Source organism: Gallinula chloropus, assembly GCF_964237585.1.
Source record: "Gallinula chloropus genome assembly, chromosome: 1".
NCBI classification, from domain to species: domain Eukaryota; kingdom Metazoa; phylum Chordata; class Aves; order Gruiformes; family Rallidae; genus Gallinula; species Gallinula chloropus.
In genome coordinates, this window is record NC_140085.1 from 109,677,952 (window position 1) to 109,702,669 (window position 24,718).

The 24,718-nt window shown below is 35.6% G+C and overlaps 1 protein-coding gene across 3 annotated transcripts in view; it reads left to right on the forward strand.

Annotated features, from left to right (window-relative positions):
- The window catches only part of NCAM2 (neural cell adhesion molecule 2), a gene marked incomplete at both ends in the record, with an annotated part of 294,502 nt that overhangs the window by 229,568 nt on the left and 40,216 nt on the right, over nucleotides 1-24,718 (forward strand). For all 3 annotated transcript variants that reach the window (XM_084264855.1, XM_084264856.1, XM_084264857.1), the window contains 3 exons: nucleotides 1,644-1,817; nucleotides 20,647-20,766; nucleotides 23,468-23,589. In XM_084264855.1, the coding sequence (XP_084120981.1) occupies nucleotides 1,644-1,817; nucleotides 20,647-20,766; nucleotides 23,468-23,589 (416 nt within the window). The remainder of the gene's footprint in view (nucleotides 1-1,643; nucleotides 1,818-20,646; nucleotides 20,767-23,467; nucleotides 23,590-24,718) is intronic.

Below are 24,718 nucleotides of genomic sequence, written 5' to 3' on the forward strand. Positions count from 1 at the left end.
TAAGAAGGGTGAAAATTTCCTGCAACATCCCATATTCTGATGAAATAAATGTATTCTGGAAAAATAACATATTTGAGGGTTTGAATCCCTCAAGCTCAGTTTTGCATTCTCCTCAAATCTTTAACATCACAGATTCATATAGTTGTAGCTTTAAGTAAAAAGATACTAAAATTACTTATCCATCTAAATGAATCTATTCTGGTTTTAACCCAATGATCACTAAACATAGGAGGTTTCAAGAGACCTATATTCAGAAATGCTAACTGTAAGAATTGACAGAGGTATGATATTAGCATTAAGATACTAAGCTCTCAGAAATGTCAGAGAATTTTTCTGGAAAACTATAAGTGCCTGATTATTAAAAGGTTATAGGAATCAGCCCTGCTAGAGCAGCTTTGGCAGGTGTCCTTTTCCTGAGAATTCATGGCTGAATATGTCCTTAAACCCATTCTTTAATACTTTATACACATTTTTGGCTCATTTTCATTCAAGCATCAATAAGGGTGAAGCTCAGATTGAGTCTCTTTTTTTCCCAACTGTGTGACAGCCTTTGAATAAAGTCTACATTTTATGTAAATACCTCAGTACAGACTGCCCAAATGATAGTCTTTGGCTGAAATTCTTGTGTGTCCTTATAAACATATCTTCCATACCTTGGAGACAAAAGTGCTATCAAATCTGTAAATAGGTATGAAAACAATTGTCAGATGTTTCAGAAAAGGAAGTCTTAATGGTTTTTCAAATCCCTGGTCTTCTGTTCCCAGAGCTAAAATTCTTACTAGTATTTTAAGTACTGTTGTTTTCAAATTAAAACACTTTAAAATTTACAAGAATCAGAAATGTTGGTCTCTTGTATTCTATGTCTTAGTTCGGTCATACATTGTAAATGTAGCATAACAATTCTATTTATAAATATGTACTCACATCAGGGTTAATTTTGTGCTCTTGTTTCATATATAGTGTCTCAACACTTAGACACCTGCTTTATTGTCATACTTCATTTCTACTTTGGAAGACAGGCCTTGATTTAAGAGAAAATGTTTCTTTCAGCCTATTTCAGACATTATTTCTTAAACTGAAAAGAGAATACAAGCTTTCCATTAATATTCCTTGCTAGTAGCTTGGAACACAGTCTTTCAAAAAAAAAAAAAAAGATTCATGTTTTCAGCTGCATTTCAGAGTTTCATAAAAATGGCCAAATTATTTCTACACTTTTTTGTCATAATCTCATTTAGAAGAATTCAGACTCTGAATGATCTATTTAGCCATAACTGTTCCTCTTGGTAAATTTGCTTTAAAGTTTGTTGTTCTCTTTTACATAATTATACAGTAAACAAACTAATCTCTTACAGCCGCATATGACAAAATTAGCTATTTAAAAAAAAAAATCATATTATGAAAGACAGGCAGAAATGGGAAATATTTATACATAACTTTAGCAAACAAGAAAATGAATGTGTTTTTCTTACAGTTCTGTGTTAGAAAACTTCAGTTGTTTTTCTAGCAAAAACATTATTACATTGTATTCAATATTTATTTTCTCTCCCTTCAAGGTGAAGAGGAAACTTTTGCAGGTAGATTATCAACTATCCAGGTCAGTCTAGTTATTGCTGATTATCACACTCCTGTTTGTACTTTTCCAGATGTGCCATCAAATCCCTATGGAGTACGAGTTTTAGAGTTGTCACAAACCACTGCAAAAGTGTCATTCAATAAGCCAGATTCCCACGGGGGCGTGCCCATCCATCATTACCAAGTGGATGTGAAAGAGATCGCCTCAGAAACCTGGAAAATAGTTCGCTCCCATGGAGTTCAAAGTAAGTATTAAAAAAAAAAAAAAAAAGAATGTCAAGGGACAGGAATGCAAGGACCTGTTCACTGATTTTTTTGTTTCTCTGTCAGTCTGATAGCTGCATCTTCAGTTATTGTTAATGGTCAGACCTCCATACACCAATAAGAAATCTTACTGTAATCTTATAAAAGACAACCATTACTTTTTACATATAAAAAAGTCTGGTAAACAACTTCATAATTCTTTTGCAGTTTTCATTGTCTGATCAAGTAAATATGAAGAATAACTCTGAATCTGTGTTATTTCAAAGACATTAAAAATCATAGAGGAGTTAGTCTGGGAATGCACATCAAGTATGAAGTTGATTTAAAAATTCTAAATAAGCTGTTATGTGATAGCTGGAGAGGGACTGTTTACAAGGGTATGTAGAGATAGGATGAGAGGTAATGGCTTTGAACTGAAGGATTCTGGATTTAGATTAGGTGTCAGAAAGGAATTGTTCCCTGTGAGGGCGGTGAGGCGCTGGCACAGGCTGCCCAGAGAAGCTGTGGCTGCCCCCTCCCTGGCAGTGTTCAAGGCCAGGCTGGATGGGGCTTTGGGCAGCCTGGCCTAATGGAGGTGTCCCTGCCCATAGCAGGGAGGGTGGAATTAGATGGTCATTAAGGTCCCTTCCAACCCAAGCAACTCACAAACCTTTTTATGTATCTGTTAATATTCAGGATGTCTTTTTCAATAACATATCTATAAAATGTTTAAAAAAACAACACATTTATTTGTTGAACATTATATACATCTATATAATCTATCCACTCTGCTAGTGGGGATCCTACAAATGGGGCCAGTTCCTTGCCAGATCTATGCCCTCTTCGCACTTCTCTAAAGGCAGAAAAGAGTATAAGGCTCAAACAGACAAGTTCTTCAAGTACATTCTGAGCTTGGGTGTTTATACAGAATAATGTTTACAAAATGCATTCAACACATCAATAATCCCTTGCCTCCATATTTACCCTTAACAGGTAGTGCAAGCTAAAGCAGTTCCAAGTCTTCTATTTGTACTGGAGGAAGCAAATGGTTTTGCAGCCATCAGCTCAGTGAAGGAAAAAACAAAAATGTGTGTTACCTCTTTCCATTTAATATCCCATAATCCAGACACAAGAATTCTGCACTAAGCAGAACATGTTCCAAATTACAGGATTATTTCAAATTAACATATAATGAACATAAGTTCACATATATTCAACATAGAATGACTTTTTATATTTTGGGTTTCATAACCAAACACAGTAACTGTGTGTGTAAGTCTGTATAGTACTGTAAATCAAAAGCATTATTTTTTAGTCTAATATATCTTGTATTGTATTGTTTTCAGTGCCAGAAGATCTAAAGAAGGCAATATTTTTCCTCTAGCTGCAGGGCATACACATTAAGAGACATTAGTGTACATCTTCCCTGTTGTGTTTCAGGCAAAGTTTGAGACATTTTTACTTTCTTTAATGAATTGGCAATGAATTTCTCTGATGAGAACTACAATATAGCAAATGCTAAAACTGGAAATGACCAGTCTGTGTAGTAGGGTGCAATGTTGTCATGGCTTTGTCCCAGCCAGCATCCGAGCACTATGCAGCTGCCCTCCAGGATGGGGAGGAAGAAAAACATAAAAGGAAACCTGCAGGTTGGGATAGGGATAGTTTACTGGGACAGCAGAAGGAGAGAACTAACAATAACAGGATTTATAGCAAAATATACAAAATTGGTGATACACAGTGCAGTTTCTCACTGAACCACACTACTCAGGCCATACTGCTCAGAGCTGTCCCAAAACTTGGCCATCCCCAAACTGCACATCCTGGACCCATGTGTTCATCCCCACCACCAACCCCCCTTTATGCTGAGCATGATGTCATTCACACAGAATACCCTCTTTGGCCCGTTTGGCTCACCTGTTCTGGCTCTGTCCCTCACAGCTTCCTGGGTGCTGAAAAGCTGAAAATTGCCTGACTGCTGGGCAACAACTAAACCATCAGTGTATGATCAGTGCTGCTCCCATCCTAACTCCCAAACACCGTCTGCTAGAAAGATATTAACTCTCTCCCAGCAGAAACCAGGACAAATATACTCAAATGAGAACAAACCTGGTGACTAGAGTGCAGTTACACAGATAATTTAAATGTAAAGCCACAATAAAAAAAAAAAAAGTCATCAATGGTAACTTTGTTGAACAGTGTATTTGCTTTACTCCCCATAAAACTTTCTTTCCTAATATTTTTCTTAATGTGAAGTTTACAAAAAGGTTAATTGATTGCATCAGGAAAGATGTATAACTTGACAGACCCTTGTTGCTATTAAAATTGACTGGAGCTGCTTTCTTCAAAAGTTCACAAATTGATTTTTAAACATTCTTTCAGCACTATATATTTTTAAGTTGTATACAGCTCATTTTGGAGTTATCTGTATTGTATGCAGCTCATTTTGAAGATATCTGTATGACATGAATTGATCTTCTTGAATTTATTTTAGTATAAAATCTGTCAGAATTATATGGCAATTTAGAGTAGAGTGGCAGGTATAAACACCTGCATTGCTTATGAATGTCATCGTGAAGCACATTGTGAGTATTTCACGTGAAGCACATTGTGAGTATTAAGGATCTGTGCTGCCATTCCTGCTAAAATTGAATATACAGCATCTTGGAGAAAAAGACTGTATTAGTTCATGAATACTATCATTTTATTTCCCCACATCTTCCATTTGTACAAGTTGCCTTTTTTTCAGTTTATTCTCCTTTCTTGTTTGGAAGTTTTCAGGGGATTTATCTCCTTTTAAGCATGTGCTTTCTTTTTCATGTCACTGTTCCCCAATATGAAACAGAGAGACTTTGTTGAAAAAGCAAAATAGGTCACATTGATTTCAAACATCTTAAAGGTACCTCTTAATAGGATGTATTATCAGAGACTACTCCAAGCAATGACAAAAATGAGTAAATATTAAAACAATCTGAAAAGTGATCTTAGTCTACAAATCAATATACTTAGTAAATAGATAAATATTGGGAAGGAAAACTGAGAGGACAGTGGAAAATTTTAAAGATTCAGTCTAGATCCATAATTAATTCATGCGGTTTTCTGAAATCTCTGGTTGTATAGAGATACATAGAAATAAAGTATACATGTGCTTTTCTTGCATATAAAGATGGATATTACATATCCTATATTTCTCTGAATTTTTGTCTCTCAACTACTTTTTAAATGAAAACTACTTCAGAATTTCAAATAATTGCTGAGTAGGAATCATCTTGGTTTTGTAAATTTTATTGGTGTTACACTCAATAAATTGGTAGGAAAATCAAAAGGGACCTGGTTGCATTTATCATAAGTTCCTGAAGACTGATATTAACACAAGTTAAAAACTTGTTCTACTTGTGAAGTACTGTAGTGCCCAACCAGAAAAACAAGACTGTTACCGTACTGAACATCCCAGAGCACAAAAAATCTTCCCAGATGGAGATGCAAAGAACATTGTTAGTGTCCCTTTTTTTAGGTTGCTAAATATAACTAGAATCTTTCTGGAAAATTCAATTTTTGATTGTTTCCTGACCATTCACAGAGTTACAGCAAGTTTCCTAAACCTTCTGTTGAAACGTCTACTTAATGTCATGGTAGGATAATACTGAGATGAATTCTTCTTAGTCCCTATTTTCAGTTCCTGAAAGAATTTTTGAAGAAGCTTTTCTTAGCATCTAGGCTTTTCTTTATATTTTTTGGGAGACATTGATTATACTTCTAAATATTTTGAATGATTAAAAACCCCCAAACAAACCCCATGTTTTTGGGACAGTTTCTCATTGTGCTTAAGTAACTAAGTATTGCTTTCCTGCTATGCCTCAATGGCTTCTCAGCTGAGTGAGGAGGATGTTTATACTGCAAGCAGTCAGTATCCTGTGTTGTGATTTGCAGCTGGGTCATCATAATTTCCATACTTGGTCAATATTCCTTAATGGAAACCGAATCTCCTTTTTTCATCTGTTCACATCTTAGGGACAGGTTTATGGCTGAGATTGAGATATAAATGCAGTTTACACAGGGACAGTTAACTGCTTGCACATCTCAAGTAATGATGCATACATAATGCATGAGTCATAATTTTTTTCCCAGCAGCTAGTGATAAACTATGCTGAAATTTTACAGGATGCCTTTTTATCAGACTGATTTAACTCAGGAGAGATAAAACAGGACTGCAGCTCTTTCTTGCCGCAGCGTAGGTTATGTGTAAATTCCAAGACCATCATTTAAGAAGCAGACTTCATTAAGAGGTAGAAAACACTTGCCTACAGGAGGCTGGCATGCCTAGAAGACTTAGCCTGCCAACACAGAGACTGACAAGGCTAAGCTGGGTCTTCTAATCCCTCGTTACCGGGACCAGAAGGAATAGTCTAATTGTTTTCATACAGTCACAGAGAATACCCATAAATTCATAAAATTAATGAAAACTGTATTTTTTAATGAAACAAACATGGAAATGTGCCTACAGAAGTGAAAGCATTAATAAATGATTAATAGATGTTTCTAGAAGTTGTTTAAAGGAATTGTTACTAAGGCTAGCAAGTAATTTTTTATTATTATTTTTTAATATAATTAGACCCAAATGACTGTGCATAAAACCTCCTACAATTATAATTATAATTGTTGGGGTTTATTTATTTGCAAAATACAATAGATGCTTACCACATTAGTTAGGCATTCTTATGTAATTAATCATCCAACAAATACAAAAAAGTTTAATCGGAAGAAAATAAGCATTATGAAATGGATTCTGTGCAAATCTATTCAAAGAGCCTGCAGTTCTTGCCTTCTGGGAGGAATGCTGCCGTTTTCTTCAAAGAATCCTTCAAAAGGTGCCTTTTGTCTCTAACTGTACTAGTTTGAACTGTTTTCAGATCAAATTAAGGAGAAAATTCAGAGTCTTGGAGATGTAGCCAAAAATATCTGTTTCCCTATTCCGTCTCCTTTGTCTTCTATAATGAAGATTTCATTTGAAAGTCTGTGCTGATTACAGCTATTGAAGGAGAGCACAGAGAGTGAAGCAATCATTCTGATACACCAACTTCAGGCTATTTAGGGATTTAAAAGTCATAATCAACACTACCATAGTTCACCCAGAGATCAATGAGTGAATGGCAGCCAGATTTTTCTGCACTTCTGGGTGCTCTTCTGAATATGAACATTGATTTGTTGCAGGCTAGCTGCAAACCTCAGTACATCTTCGTTTTGCAGTGGGGGTCCCTGTGGGCCACAGTCCCAAAGGGAGTCTGGTGGGCATGGACAGTCACTGCTAACAGTGTCATCAGTGCCCAGATATGTATGACCCTCTCAGTATTGCAGAGAAGCCCGCTCATCAAGTAACAGAAGTGGGGATATTACTGGCAAGGTTCTTTCCCCAAGGACGTTTGCATCCTGTCAGCCAGACAGCTGGTAAACCCCTGAGTGTGGGAAACCAGGGGGTAATGACCAGTGAAGGGCTTTTGACCTGCTTCCCTCTGTAGACACGAACCAACCAGTGAGAAGATGTAAGATACCTGTGCTGGGAAAAGTTTTCCTACTACAATCTTCTGTGTAATTTTTTTTTTTTTTTTTTTTTTTTTTTTTTTTTAATAAAGGAGATTCACTGGTCAGTTTCTGAGTAATCAGCAAAGCCTTATTTTGCAAGGAAGAAACAGGGTGGTCTCAGAAACTGAAAGATTAAATTCTTTGAAACCTTTCAGAAAGCAGCACTGATGTAACTGTGATAGAGTAGCTACCCAGGTCTTGTTTTGTCCTACCAGCATTTTGAACATGTAGTTCTGGCTCACAGGCAGCAAATAATGTATTCATAATCAAAGAGACTTAGCTTATACACAAACCTAAAGCACAGTGGAGCTGTGCTTGAAACCTGGAAAAAAAGAAGGAAAAAAAAAACTCTGAAATATTTTTTGTCTTCAACAGGAATAGAAAAATTCTATTCCACAGTCAGTCTAACTCGGCCTAAGATGAGTATGGCCGCTAAAATTTTGGCAGTTTTTCTTCCCTCTTCAGATTTACAGATAGAGAGACAGTCAGGCAGATGGAGGAACGTGCCAGCTTCACAGTTTTGTTAGGATGCTCAGGGGTTCACAGTTTTTAAAACACTCTGTGAAACGAAATTTCATATTTAGCCATTTGTTTGTGAAATGAGGGTTTTTTTAAAAAGTGCCTGTCTGTACTATTCTTTCACATACATTTACCTTTTCTTTTAGGCACATTGTAGTAGAGAAAGGTTTTTCTGTTATCCAAGTAGTGGTTTTTAAACTGCTGTGGTGTGTGTTATGCTTGGTACTCACGCTCCTTTTGTCACATGTATCCCTAAAGTCAGAGGGAGCTATGTACATGCCAGTGTGGATAAGGTAATTAAAACTTGAAGTTGTCTCTCTCCGTGTTATGCTTTTAACTTTTAAATTGGCCATACTAGTGAGAAAGCGTGCCTGTATGTAGGCAAATCTTATAAGCCTTCTCTCAAAAAATATTTAATAAATTCAAAATACAGTCATTCTGTTTTCTCTTATTTTTTGTAACATACATATGATGTTCCAAGCAATGAAATGGTTTCTTTAGTGTACCTTTGCAGTTCAGGTTTTTGGCTAAAACTACTGAACTTCATTTTCTGTCTTTAATCAAGTTTTTTTGATAGACCTTGCATGAACAGGCATTCTTTCAGAAGACTTCAGAAGTTTATAGAGCATGGTTTTCCACTGAGACTTCAGAAGCACTATTATGCCAAAAGATATTCTGTCTTATGCTAAAATATAGCAATTACTGTATCTTCTTATTGTCATGGGGAGGAAATCTAATAGATCAGTTAGAGTTCTCATGTACTACATCTAAGGTTGTAGGTTTTGTACTTCCTGCTTCCTTTCTACTGAAGCATGAAAGTACGCACCCCACTGATTACTGAAGCACTTTCCCAGTGTAGCAGTGCTTCACCATTAAACTGAGAAGACCTCCAAATGGATTTCTGAGAGGTAAGAACCCCATATAGTTTAATAATTTTCTTGATGAGTTTAATGAGTAAGAGTGTATATATGTACAGTTTGTCGATGAAACACACATTGTAAATATTTTGGTAGCTATGTCAGCATTCAATTCTTATTTTAATAGTCGAAAATCTTCAAGACAGAATTCAGTAATATCTAGTGCAGGCTGCTAAACAGAAGGAAAATTCATTAGCTAGACTGTTCCAATGGGAAAATAATATTTCTAGTAAGTCTTTGAGACATTCCTTGGCATATCTGTCAGATTTGGCTCCCTGTGACATGAATTGTGATGTCACACATCACAATAACACTTGCTATTTCTGAGGAGTGATTCTGCATTTCTGGAGTATTATGTGTGTGCTTCAGAAATTTAGAAATACCTGAAGTGTCAGACATTTTTGTACACGTCAAATGGTGCTGTAAGTCATCCAGATTCAGGGTTGTGATTTTCGCTTTAGAATCTGGTTCTCCATTTAGCAGGCTATTAGGCAGGTGCTTTAAGATGAGTGAAAACACTGTCACAATGAAAACATTGCCAAATGGAATTAAATTAGTAGTTTAATTTAGGAAATTGTCTGTTGTCAATAGGATATAATTGATAATGTTAGGAAAAAAAAGGAGATCATTGCTGATACCAGTTAATATAGTTATGATACTATTGCTAAGTATAAACTCATGGGATTACTTTTTCACAAGAAATTGGATATTTAGCTTGATTGAAAACTAGCTTTCTGAAGTTTAAACTGCTTTGAAATTGTAAGAATGCAGGAATTGCATACATAAATGTTATTAAGCTATAATGATGTAAGATGCTATACACATAACACAAAAAGTCCTTAATTTAGAAAAAAATTAAAAATTTAGTATAAATGGCACAATACAATTCAAACATGTCATCTAATGGAAAAAAAGAAAGGAAGTGAAAGAATGAACACAATTTTTAACCAATATAGCTAGCTGTTAAATAGTAGGAAAAAGATGACTTTTAATCCAAATTAATTTGTGTGTATACCTGCATGTAAGAAAGTTATTCAGCTCTCTTAGTCTTTCTCTACAGTATTCTTGGCCTCCATCCAGCTTAATCTTTGCTCTAAAAGTCTCATGTGGATGGAAAGGTGGGATTATAAATAAATGTCTTAAACTAAATTACATGGAAAGTGAGAAGTGTAAAGGAAAAGTTAGGCTTAAACGTTTCAGGCTTTTATACAGACCTGAATCATCAGGAGAATGAATTTACTTTCACATTCAAAGGTGAATAAAATGTCATGAGAAGAGAACCCAGACAATTTACTTCACAGCATGAGTTCATAACTAAAAGCAACTGAGTGTTACGCGGCTGTAACCACCGCCAGTGTCTGAGCCTGCGCTTCTCTTCAGCAGCTGGTAATTCAGTGTTTGCCACTGCGTTTAGTCAAACCGTCAAAGCTCATTGCAAAGTGTGATTTATGTTCAAGTGGTGTTTGTGGGGTTTTTTAACGCACAGACTGGAAAATCTGTAAGAAGAAATGCAAGAAAATTTGATTGCAAGAAATATGTAGTAATATTTTAATAAGCTATTTAATAGAGAATCCATTATCCTGAATAAATTTCACCTGGTCTTTCCCTTTGATAACTCTCAGCTACTCCCTATTTAGACCTTTTCAGGCTTTTTTGTGATGGTACACTCTGGAGTAAATTTGCAGCAAACATTCTCGTCTGATGTAAAGATTCTACTGATCTGGCTTATATGGCTTAATCTTGTTAAGTAAAGATTGATGCAATGCAGTATTGGATATGAATATCTGATAAATGAGATGCATGCTGCAGCTGCAAATTTTGCCTTTCAAATCTGTATTGTATTCATCTGCATTTATTTTACATTGCAAATCTGCTTACAAAAAGGTAAAGTATATTTATGGAATATCTATGCATATATAAACTTCTGCATTTTGTAATACAAAACAGAAAAGTGTTCCTGGAGGGTAGAATATTCTTTAAGTACTTTCAGGGTCATTGAATGACAGCATAGTTATAAATGGAGTTTTTCTTCTGCCACATAGAGCAATGAGCAGCAGAGCAAGCATAGACTTATCTGTATTACATTTCATGGTATCATTAAATGAATCTCCTTTTAATAACTTTCTGGCTTCTCTTTCTCCAATGGCAAGAAGTAAATTATAGTATGCAGGAGCAAGATGGAGAGGAGCAAGAAAAAGTTATGAATGGAAATTGGTTTTGCGTTTAAGAAGCAAAAGAATTGTTGTTGAAATCATCTTTCATGTCAGTCTGCTTTTTCACAGTAGTGAGTGTCATGTGATGTGCCCTCAGATTGGCAGTCCCTGTTTGCCATTGCCTGTGCTGCTGCAGAAGTGTGGAGTCAGCCTTGACTCCAATGGGAGGGCTCACCCCGCATCAGTGAATTGCAAGAATGTCTCTGGCGCCTGCCTTTCTCAAACAGCAATATGGTCCTCAGAGCTATGTGGACTTAGCCAGTGGATACACATTTGAACTGATGTATTCCAGATGCACCACTGTAGGCTTTGTGCTTAGAAGGTACAAGATTTGTCTGCTATGTGACAAACTGCAGCGCTGCAATAGAGAATACCTGCGCAGTAGTCACCAAGGCTACTGAGTTTTGATTCCGGCTTTCCGAGGCATCATATGAATTCAAGTGAGGCTTGCCTCGCCTCTTTCTCAGGAAAAAAGAACTCATGGGTGGAATTTTGAACGTGCTGCAAATCTCAGATGGGTTATTAGCTCACAACAGGATTTCCATTATAGGAGCTGCAGGAAAATGGGCAGGAAGAAAAAATAAAAGTTGTTCTTTCTGCTCTACAAGAGAGTGTAAGACATTTTAGATTCTGGCATATATGAGATAGACTGGGATACGATGCAGTTTGCTTTATACAATTGAAGAATGAGAGAAACTGTAGCAAGTGTAGAAGACAGACATGTACAGACTCATAGCTAGCCCAAAGCAACTCCCTGAAAAAATATATTCCTTCCTTCAATAATCCATTATTGATATAAAACAGGAAATACATAGTGGCATTAGCCAAACTGTAACAATCAGCATGTTTTGGGTTTTTTTGTAATCTCCTAATAAATGGAATCCCCGTTCCTCTTAGAAAACCCTGTTTTATTTTCTGGGTCATCCCCAGTATACATTGGTTTTAACCTTGATGGAAAAGAGAGGGAAAAAAAAAAGATAAATGACGCAGCGTAAATTATCTTAATAAGGACCTTAAGTGCCTTTCTGCAATGAGATTAACAGTTATTACTTAACTACGTAATGTCGTATGGTATATTCATTCAGTAAAGTATTACTTACTTAGAAGGCTTAACTCTATTTTCTTTATGTGCTGATATTGCCCATGGAAGTTCACATGTATTCAATGGCCTAGAAATTTTTGTTATAAGAGAATTTTAAAATTAATGTCTACAGAAAGTAAATTTGATTTATGGAAAGGTCTAACTTAATCAGATTTTATATTTAGCAGTGTAATTTGTACTATTAAAATTGCAGCAATTATAGTCACATAAATATTTAACAATGAACCCTCATGCTGCTATACTGAGAACATTAGTCATATTTTAGAAAGCATTTTATACAATACCTTCTTTTTGCACGATTGGGAGAATACCTGGTAGCAGTCCAGATTCCCATTGATTTTACTGTATTGTTTTATTGTTTTATAAAAAGTTTTAAGTGTCACCCTGTTCCAGTGGCTGGCTGCTTCTTCAAGCAGTACACTTTAAAATCCTTTCATTCAGAGCTACACAATAATTGTATAGCAGAGGAGAAAATAACGTTCCAAAAACTGAGGTAGTATTCCCCTTTATTTTACAGAATCATAGGAAGATTGGTTGTAAGGAATACCTGGGTTAACCTCCAACTTGAAGCGGGACTAGTACCAATCCCAGATTAGGCCAGATGTGGCTTTGTCTAACACAGTCTTAACCCCCAAGGACAGAGATTCCTCACTTATTTGTCTCGGTGTAACCTGTTCCTTCATTTCTTTCCCAGTGTTTTTCTGACACCTGGCCTGAGCATGCCAAGCTGCAGCTTGTGACTGCAACTGTTCTTTGCAACTGCTGTTGTTTTATCTGTCCTGCAAAGAGATGGTAGCTGGCTGTTCAGTCATCCTTTGGGATTCTCCTCGTAAGACCAAATAATAAATAAGCCTTGGTATCCGTGTACTGTTCATGGGCCCTCGGCTCCTCAGATTGGACCCTGTTTGGTTTCTTTTTCTTCCTAGACACACAATCCCCTGTTTGGCCTTACCAGCACTAACGAGAGTGGGACTCCTGTCACTCTTGACAGCTCCAGACACAGTAGGCTGGTGGCAAGTAGCTATGCAGCCTTGTCTGGGTGTGTTGGCCTGCTGCATGCTATTGTTCCTACACAACCCTATCAGTCTGACCAGAAAGACTCTTTCACCCTTGCCCCCAAACCTACAGTTACTTTTGATCTAGTGAAGTTAGAACTTTTGATCTAACTGAAGTTAGTTGAGGCATCATCTTGGTGCCTCCATGGGAGAAAACTAGGAACTGGACTTGTGTGTTCTAACAACAAGAGTGCAGTCAGTTCTTGTGAGGCCTGAGCGAAGTTCACCAGTCTCAAGGAGATTCATTTTGATATTTCTGATTGACTTAAGTTAATGCTTCAAAATTTTAGGATAACAAAAGATTAATGAAAGTTATTTAATTTATCACCAAATAAATGTCAACACTTCAGAACACCCACAATCTTACGCACAGTTTTTTAAAAAAACCCAACATATTTCTTAAAAGGTAGTTGTAGAATAGTTCTTTAATAAATAGAACGAAGGGCTAATGAGCACTTGGAGGAAATCTGATGTTTTAAAGGTTAGGTTATTCAGAGTATTTAGTTTTGAAATGCATTTAAATTATATGGGTGTGAAGCTCCATATGTATTTCCATTTTAGGCTATTGAATTGTGTAAAGAGTTGATTTGTTAAGTATGCCTTTTTTCTTAACAAGACTTTCTTACAGGGATTAGCAAATGTTTCCAGCACTCTCTCACTGATTTTAAATATGGTGGTACCTAGTAAGTTTTTAATTGTCCTTTCTTTCTTTTCTCCTTTTCCCCCTCTGTTCTCTTCTCTCTCCTCCCTTTCATATTCCAGGACAAAGGGTAATGGAAAGCTAAAGGAGGGAAGGTTTAGATTGGATCTTAGGGGGAAGTGCTTTACAGAGAGAGTGGTGAGGTGCTGGAATGGGCAGCCCAGAGAGGTGGTGGATGCTCCGTCCCTGGAGGTGTTCAAGGCCAGGTTGGATGTGGCCCTGGGGAACCTTGTCTAGATATAAAAATATCAGAAAACAGGAAAAAAACCAGTATTTTATGAAGTCAATATATCTATTACATATTCTTAGTTTCTGTAAATGAAGGACAAATATCAAATTGAAATGAATAGTGATACCTCACATTCTAGGAAGTCTGATTTTGCTAAAAGTACACCAAATGTCAGCATTAAAAATAATACAGATTTTAATAGGAATTTCTTCTCCTGAGCAACCCTAAGGAAGTTGAAATTACAAGGGATAGAAAACAAGGAGAAAACTCTCTTTGGATTCATACTGCACTGGAGTCCTGTAAGCCAGGAAAATCAGCTGTATACGTTACTGTCCTTTGAGTTGGGTTATGGCATACTTACTGTACAGGACATCTGCAGCTTCAGTGAACTAGAGAAACTAGCATCCAAGGAAACTAGTTAACAAACTTTGGAACTACAGATACCTGAAGGAACTACTTGAGATTTACAAGAAATATTTGGATAGTAATATTGCCATGCACTCCAAGTAATGGAGAAGTAGAAAGCATTTTAGACAGCTGTAGGATAAAAGCAAAATTTTCATGGTTTTGCTTAATTTGAACTTGGAATGTGAGTTTTAAAAATAAATTAAATTTTATTGGTCATAAGAACCACAGTCTACAAAAGCTAGATCTTGGTTGCACAGGATTGTAGAAAGGATTAGAGGGTAGTCAGTACAAGTGGCAGAATTTGTTCATAAAATATTCTGTATTATTGCCAAATATATATAAGAAAAAAATTAAAGAAGATACTATTATAATATGGGCTGTTTTATCAACAGGGGTGCAAATATATTTTGTAAACCCATAGTCTGAAAATACTACACACAGTAATACTTTCTTTAACCCTGGTTTGTATAAGCTAATTATTTGATAAGGAGTTCATATCATACTGTGTTTCTATTCTGAATAAGGTGTTGGGAACAGTTTACTAATACAATGATCCCTGTAAGTAAATTATTTTTCTTCCAGGAATGTTTCTCTAAGAATTTTTATGTGTATGTATGTGTGTGTGTTACATTGAGATTTGGATTAGACACAGGCTGAATGAAGGTTGCTGTTTAAATACAAAATGGAACCTTTAAAGAAAACCTATTTGTTGTTAGATCATAAGTATATGACAAAATCCACCTTCTAGATTCATGTTGATTCAATGTATTCTAGTGTTGTCAATCAACAAATATGCTCTTTTCTAAGCTTTTTGGATTACAGTCTTACTTGCTTTATTTTCATCAGTTTATAGCACTGTATATTTTATAACTATAATTGTGCCATAAATAACTTGATCTTTTCTTATTATTTTTATTTCAATTAAAAAATAAAAATCAAATATGCAAAGATATCCTGAATGACTATAGTATGCTGATACTACTTCTGTTTCCATTTGTATACTGATATCTCGGAATCCTAACTAAATACTTAAAAAAACCCTCAAACATGAAGAAACGTGACATGGTAATTGTGTTTTGGGGCTTTACACAAAATGTTAACTCATTTTTTGCCAAGAATATTTTTTATATAACTCATATTTTATAAGGAAATCTTCATGTTAATTATGACTGATCTACCATACTATATATATATATCTTTATTCACAGGTCATTGTTTATATTCACAGTTAATTAAGCCACTACAACTTTTATTCCAGAAGAATGCAATGTTTATATACTATAATGTAAAGAATAATGGAAATTCCTGACAGAACAATTCCCTCTGATTTTTAAAATGGTGCATTTGGTTCTGAATATACATTTTAGGGAATCACTTCTGGCTTTATCCTGTCTCCATATATATTAATGTAAGTTATGCTGGTGGTTTCACTGGCATCAGGATTTACTACCATTATGGTCTTTTCACATGATGTGCAACTTGAAATTTTCATTATTAAAGTTCATTTATTTTTGTTAGTTGAACTCTGGTACTATAGCCAGATGTTTGAATCAGTATTTATGAAATTAATCGATTTTTGGGCAAGGCGTACAGATGGAACTGAAAGAGTGACTGTTTCTCCATATGAATAAACATTTTGCATATTATGCAGCAAAATTGTTGTGGGTTTTTCTGGTTTTCTTGTTTCCTCTGTATTTTTCCCACATGGGAATTTCTAACTTAATTTCATCAACACTTCTAGTAGGCTAACTGTGAGGGTCAGCTAGAAAAAGAGTTTTTATACTATGCTAAAACATAGTTTAAAAAAAATTGTGTTGCCCATCCGAGGCAGACAGAGCTTGCAGGAGACGTTCCTCAGATTGTCTCTGAGAACCTGAGTGCTATACTATCATAGGATCCTCACATGCCCTGTTACCATAGGTTCCTCATTGCTCTCTTCTCATGTCTTTTTCTTCTGTCCTTAAATGAGCATGAGTCATCATCACAAAGAGAAACGTTTAAGCTTCATAAAAATACTATTCAGTTTTCGCTCTGAAAGAGATTCAGGTATTTCCAGGGGACTCAGTTTTACCTTCAGTGTAGTAAAATAATGAGTAAACAGTGCAGCAAAATACTGCTAAATCAAAACAATCCACTTACTAATGGGCACTGTATTCAATCAACTTCCAGTCTGCATTGTAAGCGGAGACTCAGACTATAGGGAAAGAAAAAGGGGCGGGGGGGAAGTCCTAAAATTTGTAATACTGCTTTGACAGAAATGTCACACTGCTGCCACTATCTGAAATATATATGTGTTATTATGATACATTTCAGCTATGCTATATGTCACCTACTTTGTTTCAAAATAAATTTGTGTCCCACGTTAGTTAGACCTGATATCCTCAAGGGATTGAATTTGAACTGGAAGACCGTTGTTCTATGCAACCCATTGTTCTCCAATGAGAACAATACATTGATGTGATATTTCTGTTAATTAACCTCATATAAAATCTACTTTGGGATTAATGTAGTGTACACTGTACTATTAGTTCCCCTAACCTTCCTAGGTTTGGTGATGATTTATGCAATATATCACAGCCTTTAAAAGATTTCTGAGGTAGAATTCCTTTGGTGAAAAGACATTTAATATGCCAGACATTTCCCCTACCATTCTACTGTAATAAGGTAATATAAACAACCTACTCTTGGACCAAAAAGCATTTGGGGATTTTTGTTTTGGTTTTATTGACTTGGATTTATAGTACAATTTATTTCACAGCAAATCTTACGTCAGATGTAGTTTCCATATGGTTCATCTTGATAGGAGTTAAAACTCCACAATAATAAAGTACGGATTTTTTGGGGGTCTTTTTGCTTACACTCTGCATTTGAAATACTATGGAGCTCTGAATTTTTTGTCCATCTATCCAATCTATACAACATAATATTCTGTGGGTTTTGTTGGGTTTTGTTTTTTTTTTTTTCAGTATGGTGTTCATGCTGTAATGTTTTAGATTTGCTTGTAAATTAAAAGAACCTTTTTAATAAAAAATAATGACTTTATTTTTAATGTTGCTTCAGCTTTAGGATTCTTGCCACAGAACAGGTTGAGCTGAATTTTGCTGTTCCATAAGATTTAATTTGTTTTGGTGGTTATTGTTTCTTGTTAAATTCTGGTCTACAAATTTTTTTTTTAAAAAAAAAAAAAAAGCTCCTTGCATACCCTGTCAAAAACATATTTCTAATTTTATTTTAAACTCTTTATATTAAAACAAAATCAAAATAACTGGTAATTTCTTGTGTCATGATCTCCTATGAGGGTATCATGTGACTGGCACCCTCCCTGTCTATCTTTTTATAAGTGGAAAATAATAATATCTGAGATTATGTGCATCATGTTAATTGACCCCAGAAATACCTGCAGAGATCACAAGAGAATCTTCTGGGTTTTTCCTCTTAGGTTCTTCAAAGTCTTCTCAATTTAACCCGTCACTATGTAAATTATCTCAGAAAAATCAATTAGTTTGCAAAATTGAATGCCTCAGGTAAATAAAGCAGATACTACGATTAGGAAGAAAGTATAAAACCAAAAGTATATAGATAGGATGGGTAGAAAAAGACTGGAATTTTAAAAATCATATTCTGAAAGAAATAAAGGAATTTCCTTTTCAGTACTTTGGGGACTTGATATATGCCAATGCTTGTGCCAATTGCATAATTTACGCATACAATATGCAGTGGACCAATCTTTTCACATTCATATACTGACAATGAAACTCCTGTCTTTCTTTCAGAATATTATTTGAAATTTACAGGTAATTAATTCAGTCATCTCTGAAAACTGTACTCAAAACACTATTATGGCCAGGACTGTGAGCTGTGGATCCCTGTAAAAAGTTTTTGCTTCTTTATGGAAAGACAAATAAGCTAATTTTATACTTAAATGAACGATATATCTATTTTAAAAAATAGCTATTTTATTATTTTCTTCCATTCTCAACATATTTTAAAAAATCTAAAACACTTAGCAAGCAGCAAAAGCTTTCACCACTTTTAGATTACTTTTAAGCCCTGCACTTCTGTTATATAGTGTGAGATAGTTAATTATTATAAATATTTTTTTCAGCTGGAGTATTTAAATTACTTTGATTAAGAATAGGGTTTTTTTTGTTTTCCAGGATGACATAGTTAAAGTATTTTTTTTTTCCTATATATAAAATATATACCCATCATACCATCACTGATACTGGTTCCAGTTTGAAGACATAACATCAGAGTTAGTTGTGTTAATTCCATAAATATATTTGTAAGAGTCATTGCATCTAGACACACAGTGCTCTGCAGGGGATTCCAAAGTAGACACTGGTTCTTTAAATACTGCATATATAAGTAATTTTATTCATTTAGATAGGCCCCAGGAGCCACTCAAGTGTTTATAGAATCGGATCCTTAGGTTTTATGTAGTTAACACGTTCTTGTTTTATTAAGTGTAGACTCGTAGTTATGCTTTTATGTTGTTTAAATTTTAAAAACATTTACAGTAACACTAATTCTTAGTATGCCCCAAGGTTTAGTTTCGGTGAAATTATTCATCCTTTGAAAGTAATCATGGCTGAAAGGCAAGTCAAACTCTGCTACTGCTTGGTTTAGGTTTGCAATTTCATCTTACCATAACCAAATGTTATAATCCTTCTCTTCTCCAAATTCTATCCTTATTCTCATGATGGTACTTAATGAGATGTTTATATTTTGATATTTTTAAATCTCAGGAAAATGGTGTGTGCTGGAAGACATACAATTCTACTGTGTTGTTTCCAGGAAAGCAGTTACCATGCTTGTTTCAATGGCAAATTCATGCATAGTGCTCATAATGGAGTGTGAAATGCAAAAGTTACTGGTTTTCCAGAATTTATTAAATTCTTTTAGCTCCACATGTAAGGGGACCTCTGTCTGTCTACTGCAAAAACTAAAGAATTCTAATAAGTTCAGGCTCAAAAGAATAACAAAAGAGTACTGACAGAAATAATTATACTTTCATTAAATACAGAACTTGAAAAGTGAGCCTTAAGCAGCTATTAAAATACTTCTCTCTAATGAAAACTGGACTCCCTAGAGAGAGCAAGAGACCATTGGCTCTTCCTCAAGATACTACAATTCTATATTGTCTTTTAAGATAATACAGACCCAGCTTTTCTAAGCAAGGCAAATACTGACATGCTTCAAGTTAAGTCCATCCATTTTATGTCCATTCCCCAGTATAATTCTGACGTCTTGAGAGCTCATCACAGAGCTGGCAAAGAGCAAGCAGGCAATTGCTGTGGAGACAATAAAAGGAAGCTTTCTTGTAAAAGCAGGGTAATGGTCCAAGACCTCTGCGTGGATCGAAGTTTCCAGGTGCATATTCAACATTGATTTTAGTAATTAGCATTGCCATAAAAGATGCTGGAGCCCAACAACCCTTTCCTGGATTTTGTTTCTAGATTTCTTGCAGCACATCACAGCAACAGTATTCTTTTCAGGAAGTTTTTCCCCTTGTTTTCTGCTTCTGATGACATTTCCAGTTAGAAAGCTAGAGATAGTTTCAGAGTGTGTGAAAGATTGCTGCCAGGGATTCAGTCTTGATTTCTGAAAGCATATCCTAGTTTCTAACCCATTTGCTTCCCAAATCACTTTTCATTTATTTATTATTAGAACTTAATATCTATTTCCATGCACCTCCTCTTAAACATATACAAACATGCCTAATTACCTGTCAGGTACTTAACCAGATAACTGATAACTCTTCCTTGGATCATCATAACCAGCCAGGAGAAAGGAAACACATTTCCTGTGTTCACAGTCATAAAATATCAAGCCCCATCAAGGTCCTTAATTATTGCCTACAGCTTCTGTAACACTGACATTAAATTCCTTTGGGAGCATAAATTTATTAAAATTGGTTTTATGCAGATGAAGAAAAAAAAAAGGCTATTGGCAGTCAACAAGGAAGGGTAAGTTTGGAAGAATGGGACTTTCAGAAAATGGTGATCAAGTTGCAAGTGTAACAAATGTTGAAATTTGTTGGCTTTTTAAAAAAATCCTGTTTAATCAGACTTTGGTACCTTTTTTTTTTCCTTCCTTTTCTTTTAGCAATGGTTGTTCTCAGCAATTTGGAACCAAATACAACATACGAAATCAAAGTAGCTGCTGTAAATGGAAAAGGGCAAGGAGACTATAGCAAAATCGAGATCTTTCAGACCTTACCTGTCCGTAAGTAATGCCTCTGCTATTAAATGAAAATGTAAATGTTTATTAGTATATGTTCTCTCCAGATCAGCCCATAATTTCAAGTATGATTCACTGTGGATAGTGTTTCATATTTAGATGCTACTTCCCAGTATATAACATCAGATTACACCAAGTTGGGGGAAATTTTTGACCTGCTGGAGAGTAGGAACACCCTCCAGTGGGACCTGGACAGGTTGAATGGATGGGCAGAGGCCAGTGGGATGAAGTTCAACATGGTGAAGTGCTGTGTCCTTCCCTTTGGTCATAACAACCCCAGGCAGTGCTACAGGCTTGGGGCAGGGTGGCTGGGAAGCTGCACAGAGGAAAAGGATCTGGGGGTGTTGGTTGACACTTGCCTGAACATTAACCACCAGTGTGCCCAGGTGGCCAAGAAGGTCAAAGGCATCCTGCCTTGCATCAGGAATGGTGTAGTCAGCAGGACAAGGGAGATGATCATCCCCCTGTGCTCAGTGCTAGTGAGGCCACACCTCAAATACTGTATGCAGTTTTGGGCCCCTCACTACAAGAAAGATATCAAGGCCCTGGAGTGTGTCCAGAGAAGGACATTGAGGCTGGTGAAGGGTCTGTAACACAATTCTTATGAGGAGTGTCTGAGAGAACTGGGACTGTTTAGCCTGGAGGAGGCTCAGGGGAGACCTCATTGCTCTCTGCAACTCCCTGAAAGGAAGTTGTGGTGAGCTGGAGTCACCCTTCTCTCTCAGATAACTAGCAATAGGACAAGAGAGGATGGCTGCAAGTTGCGTCGGTTCAGGTTGGAAATTAAAAGAAATTTCTTCTCAGAAAGAGTGGTTAGGTATTGAAACAGGTTGCCCAGGGAGGTGGTGGAGTCACCATTCCTCAGGGTGTTCAAGGAAACGTTGGATGAGGTACTTAGGGACATGGTTTAATTAGCAATACGGGTGGTAGGGGGATGGTTGGACTAGATTGTCTTGGAGGTCTTTTCCAACCTTAATGACTCTGTGATCAGTTTTTACACTGTTTCTCACAAAAAATGTTTTGTTCCTCTTATTCCCTCCACTAAGTAGTATGAATGAACTTAAAAATGGGTAATTTCTCATATTATCTCTATTCCTGAGACTTAGACTTTGTTTAATATTCAAGAGACAAACCATGAAAGATATTAAATCAAGGACTTTTCCACATTTGCACCCGGAATATTATAGACATCTGTGAGAAATGAATTGGCCCTTTCCGGAGACACTTCCTCAGCAAATTATGCTGCCATAAGTTTTGCAATTACCAACCCTTAGACAGAAATCTTAAGCTATGAAAAATGATGAGGGTAAATTGTTTTCACTAAGTCCACATGTAAATGATAAATGCTACCAAACCAATTCTATATTTGTAGTAACCTTCTAAGGCAAGACATCCAGATTTGAATATTAAAAATTAAAAATATTTGCTCAAGTTACTTTTAATAAATTAAACACAAAGGAGAAGAAGAATTAAAGAGCTACCAGATGACACTGTATAGTATTCAAACAGATATACTAAAATGCATCAGAAACTATTACTAGAGTAATAATTTCATTCATCTGTTGCAACAGAAGTGTTTTCTGAGTAAGGTGTTAGTGGAGTTCAGAGTACTGACTCTAATGGAATGAACAATAAAAGTCCGGTGACTACAGAGATAACACAATATTTCAATGTTACTACATGATATTCTTATTGATATGGTTCTTGTATCCAAAACTGATTTCTTTTTGGTTAAAGCCTTTACATATTCTAAATATGTGGAATAACAGATTGTTATTCGGTTGTTACTATTAACAGATTGTTCATATGGAACATCATACCTGATAAAAAACATAGAAGCTGATAGAAATTTTGTATATGTTATCTGATAGAAAGCCAGGAAAATTCCATGTTGATGTGTAAGTTAATGGGAAGGGATAAATAAAAATATTATGACTATTTCTAATGGAACTGTATATCTCTGGGTGAATGCAACTTTACAGATATATTAAAACTCTTCAGTAAGACAACATATGTTTGTTTAGGATCTGATTTAAAACTGTATAATAGGCAATGTACATAGAAATGATAATTAGTCTGGGAGTTTTCATTAGCAAAGTGGCTACTAACACCTCAGCTATACATTTAAGATCATTTTTATCCTTTCATTACAGAGAAAATAGTTTTCCTTATGAAATTTTGTTCTTTATTATTAATGTAAGCTACTTTAAAAGTACTTAATTTTGCCTTGGTACATTTCTCAAAGAGTTAATTTACCTAAAATCTGTGTTAGAGTTTAGATCTTGCACATGGGACTAAATGTGACGCTTAAGGTTGCTTTCCTGTAAAACAGTGTTGCTCTGAACCTTCCATGTGATGAGCGGATCACCAGCAGCCTTGCTGAAATGAGGAGGTGTTGGTTGACTGCAGGCTGAACATGAGGCAGCAGGGTGCCCAGGCGGCCAAGAAGGCCAATGGCATCTTGGCTTATATCAAAACCAGTGTGGCCAGTGGGTCTAGGGAGGTAATTGTGCCCCTGAACACATTTAAGCAAAATATTTAACACTTACTAAGGATATTCTGCACTGCCTGGAAGGATTTTTGAAGATAATTGATTAACAATCTTGTGGACAAGCTCCCAGCTGTAATTTAAGACTTATCTTATTTCATAATTACTGTTAAATACTGTTTATTTTCTCTTGTTTAGGGGAGCCAAGCCCCCCTTCAATTCATGGACAACCAGGAAGCGGAAAGAGTTTTAAACTTAGCATAACTAAACAAGATGATGGAGGCGCCCCCATTTTGGAATATATTGTCAAATACAGAAGTGTAAGTATTTCTGTTAAACAAAATAGGTGGATTTTTCTTTTAATGTAGAGAAGACTGTTGACATGATTTGAAATGTAGCAAAATGGTTTGGATAATACAAAAAGAAAAGAAGATATGGTTCAGTATGTTTTCTGTTGTGACTAGGTTGCTATTGCCAGATTATTAAAAAATGAAAGAAAACAAAACATCACAAAAACCAAACTCAAACAAAGCAAACAAAAAAAAGCAAACAAACAGACAAACAAAACAAAAACAAAAAAATCCCAAGAAGAAACAAAAAGGAAAGAAAGAAAAAAGGAAGGCAAGCACCTTGCTGTTCGTAAATGTATACCTGAAATTTCATTCTCACAAAATGCCTGTATACTCTTTTTGGTCAAAGGACATTTGTGTTCAGTTCTCAAAAGTGCAGTAAATCAGCAGATATTAAAGCTGCATAATTAAGGGCTGTTTGAATTGCAAATTATTAAACTGCTACAAGTGAATCTGTATTAATAAAGAGCATCCTAGAGATAGAAAACTGTACATATCAGATTTTAAAAGTCATTGTGCAGAGATTATTTGTCTTCTGTCAGATGTTCTCACCAAATCTGGCAAATTTAAAAAACAGTTTAACCAAATAAGATTGGTAGCTCCAAATCAAGTGAGAAAAATCTGGTAGAGCTTTTCAGAGTGGCCTGAGGGAATAAGCAGGAGTTATTCTGATACCACTGATCCCTAAATCTTAATTTACCTTTTTTAAAAGACTCTCAGTCCATTGAGTACAGTTGGCATAAAAGAAAACTCATTGTAAAGAAGGGGGGGAGGTAGTAAAACAATGCAATACAAGATACAATGCAGTTTTGTGGGATCAAGCTTCCTACTTATACTACAGTGCCTCTAAATATTTATAATTGAAAATATAAGAAAATAAACCATTTGGATATAATATATGCATGTAGTATATGGGATTTAATCTGTTCCTGTGATCTAAGTGAGCTAAATGAATTTGGATCTATCCTGAATATTTTTGGACACATGATTTTGATCTAGTGGTCTGACTAAGGTGTATTATTGTGGTATAACAGATCATTTTTCATGTTTATGGCTGAAAGACAAATGCACAGTTTAAGCAGTAACTGGAAATTTAATA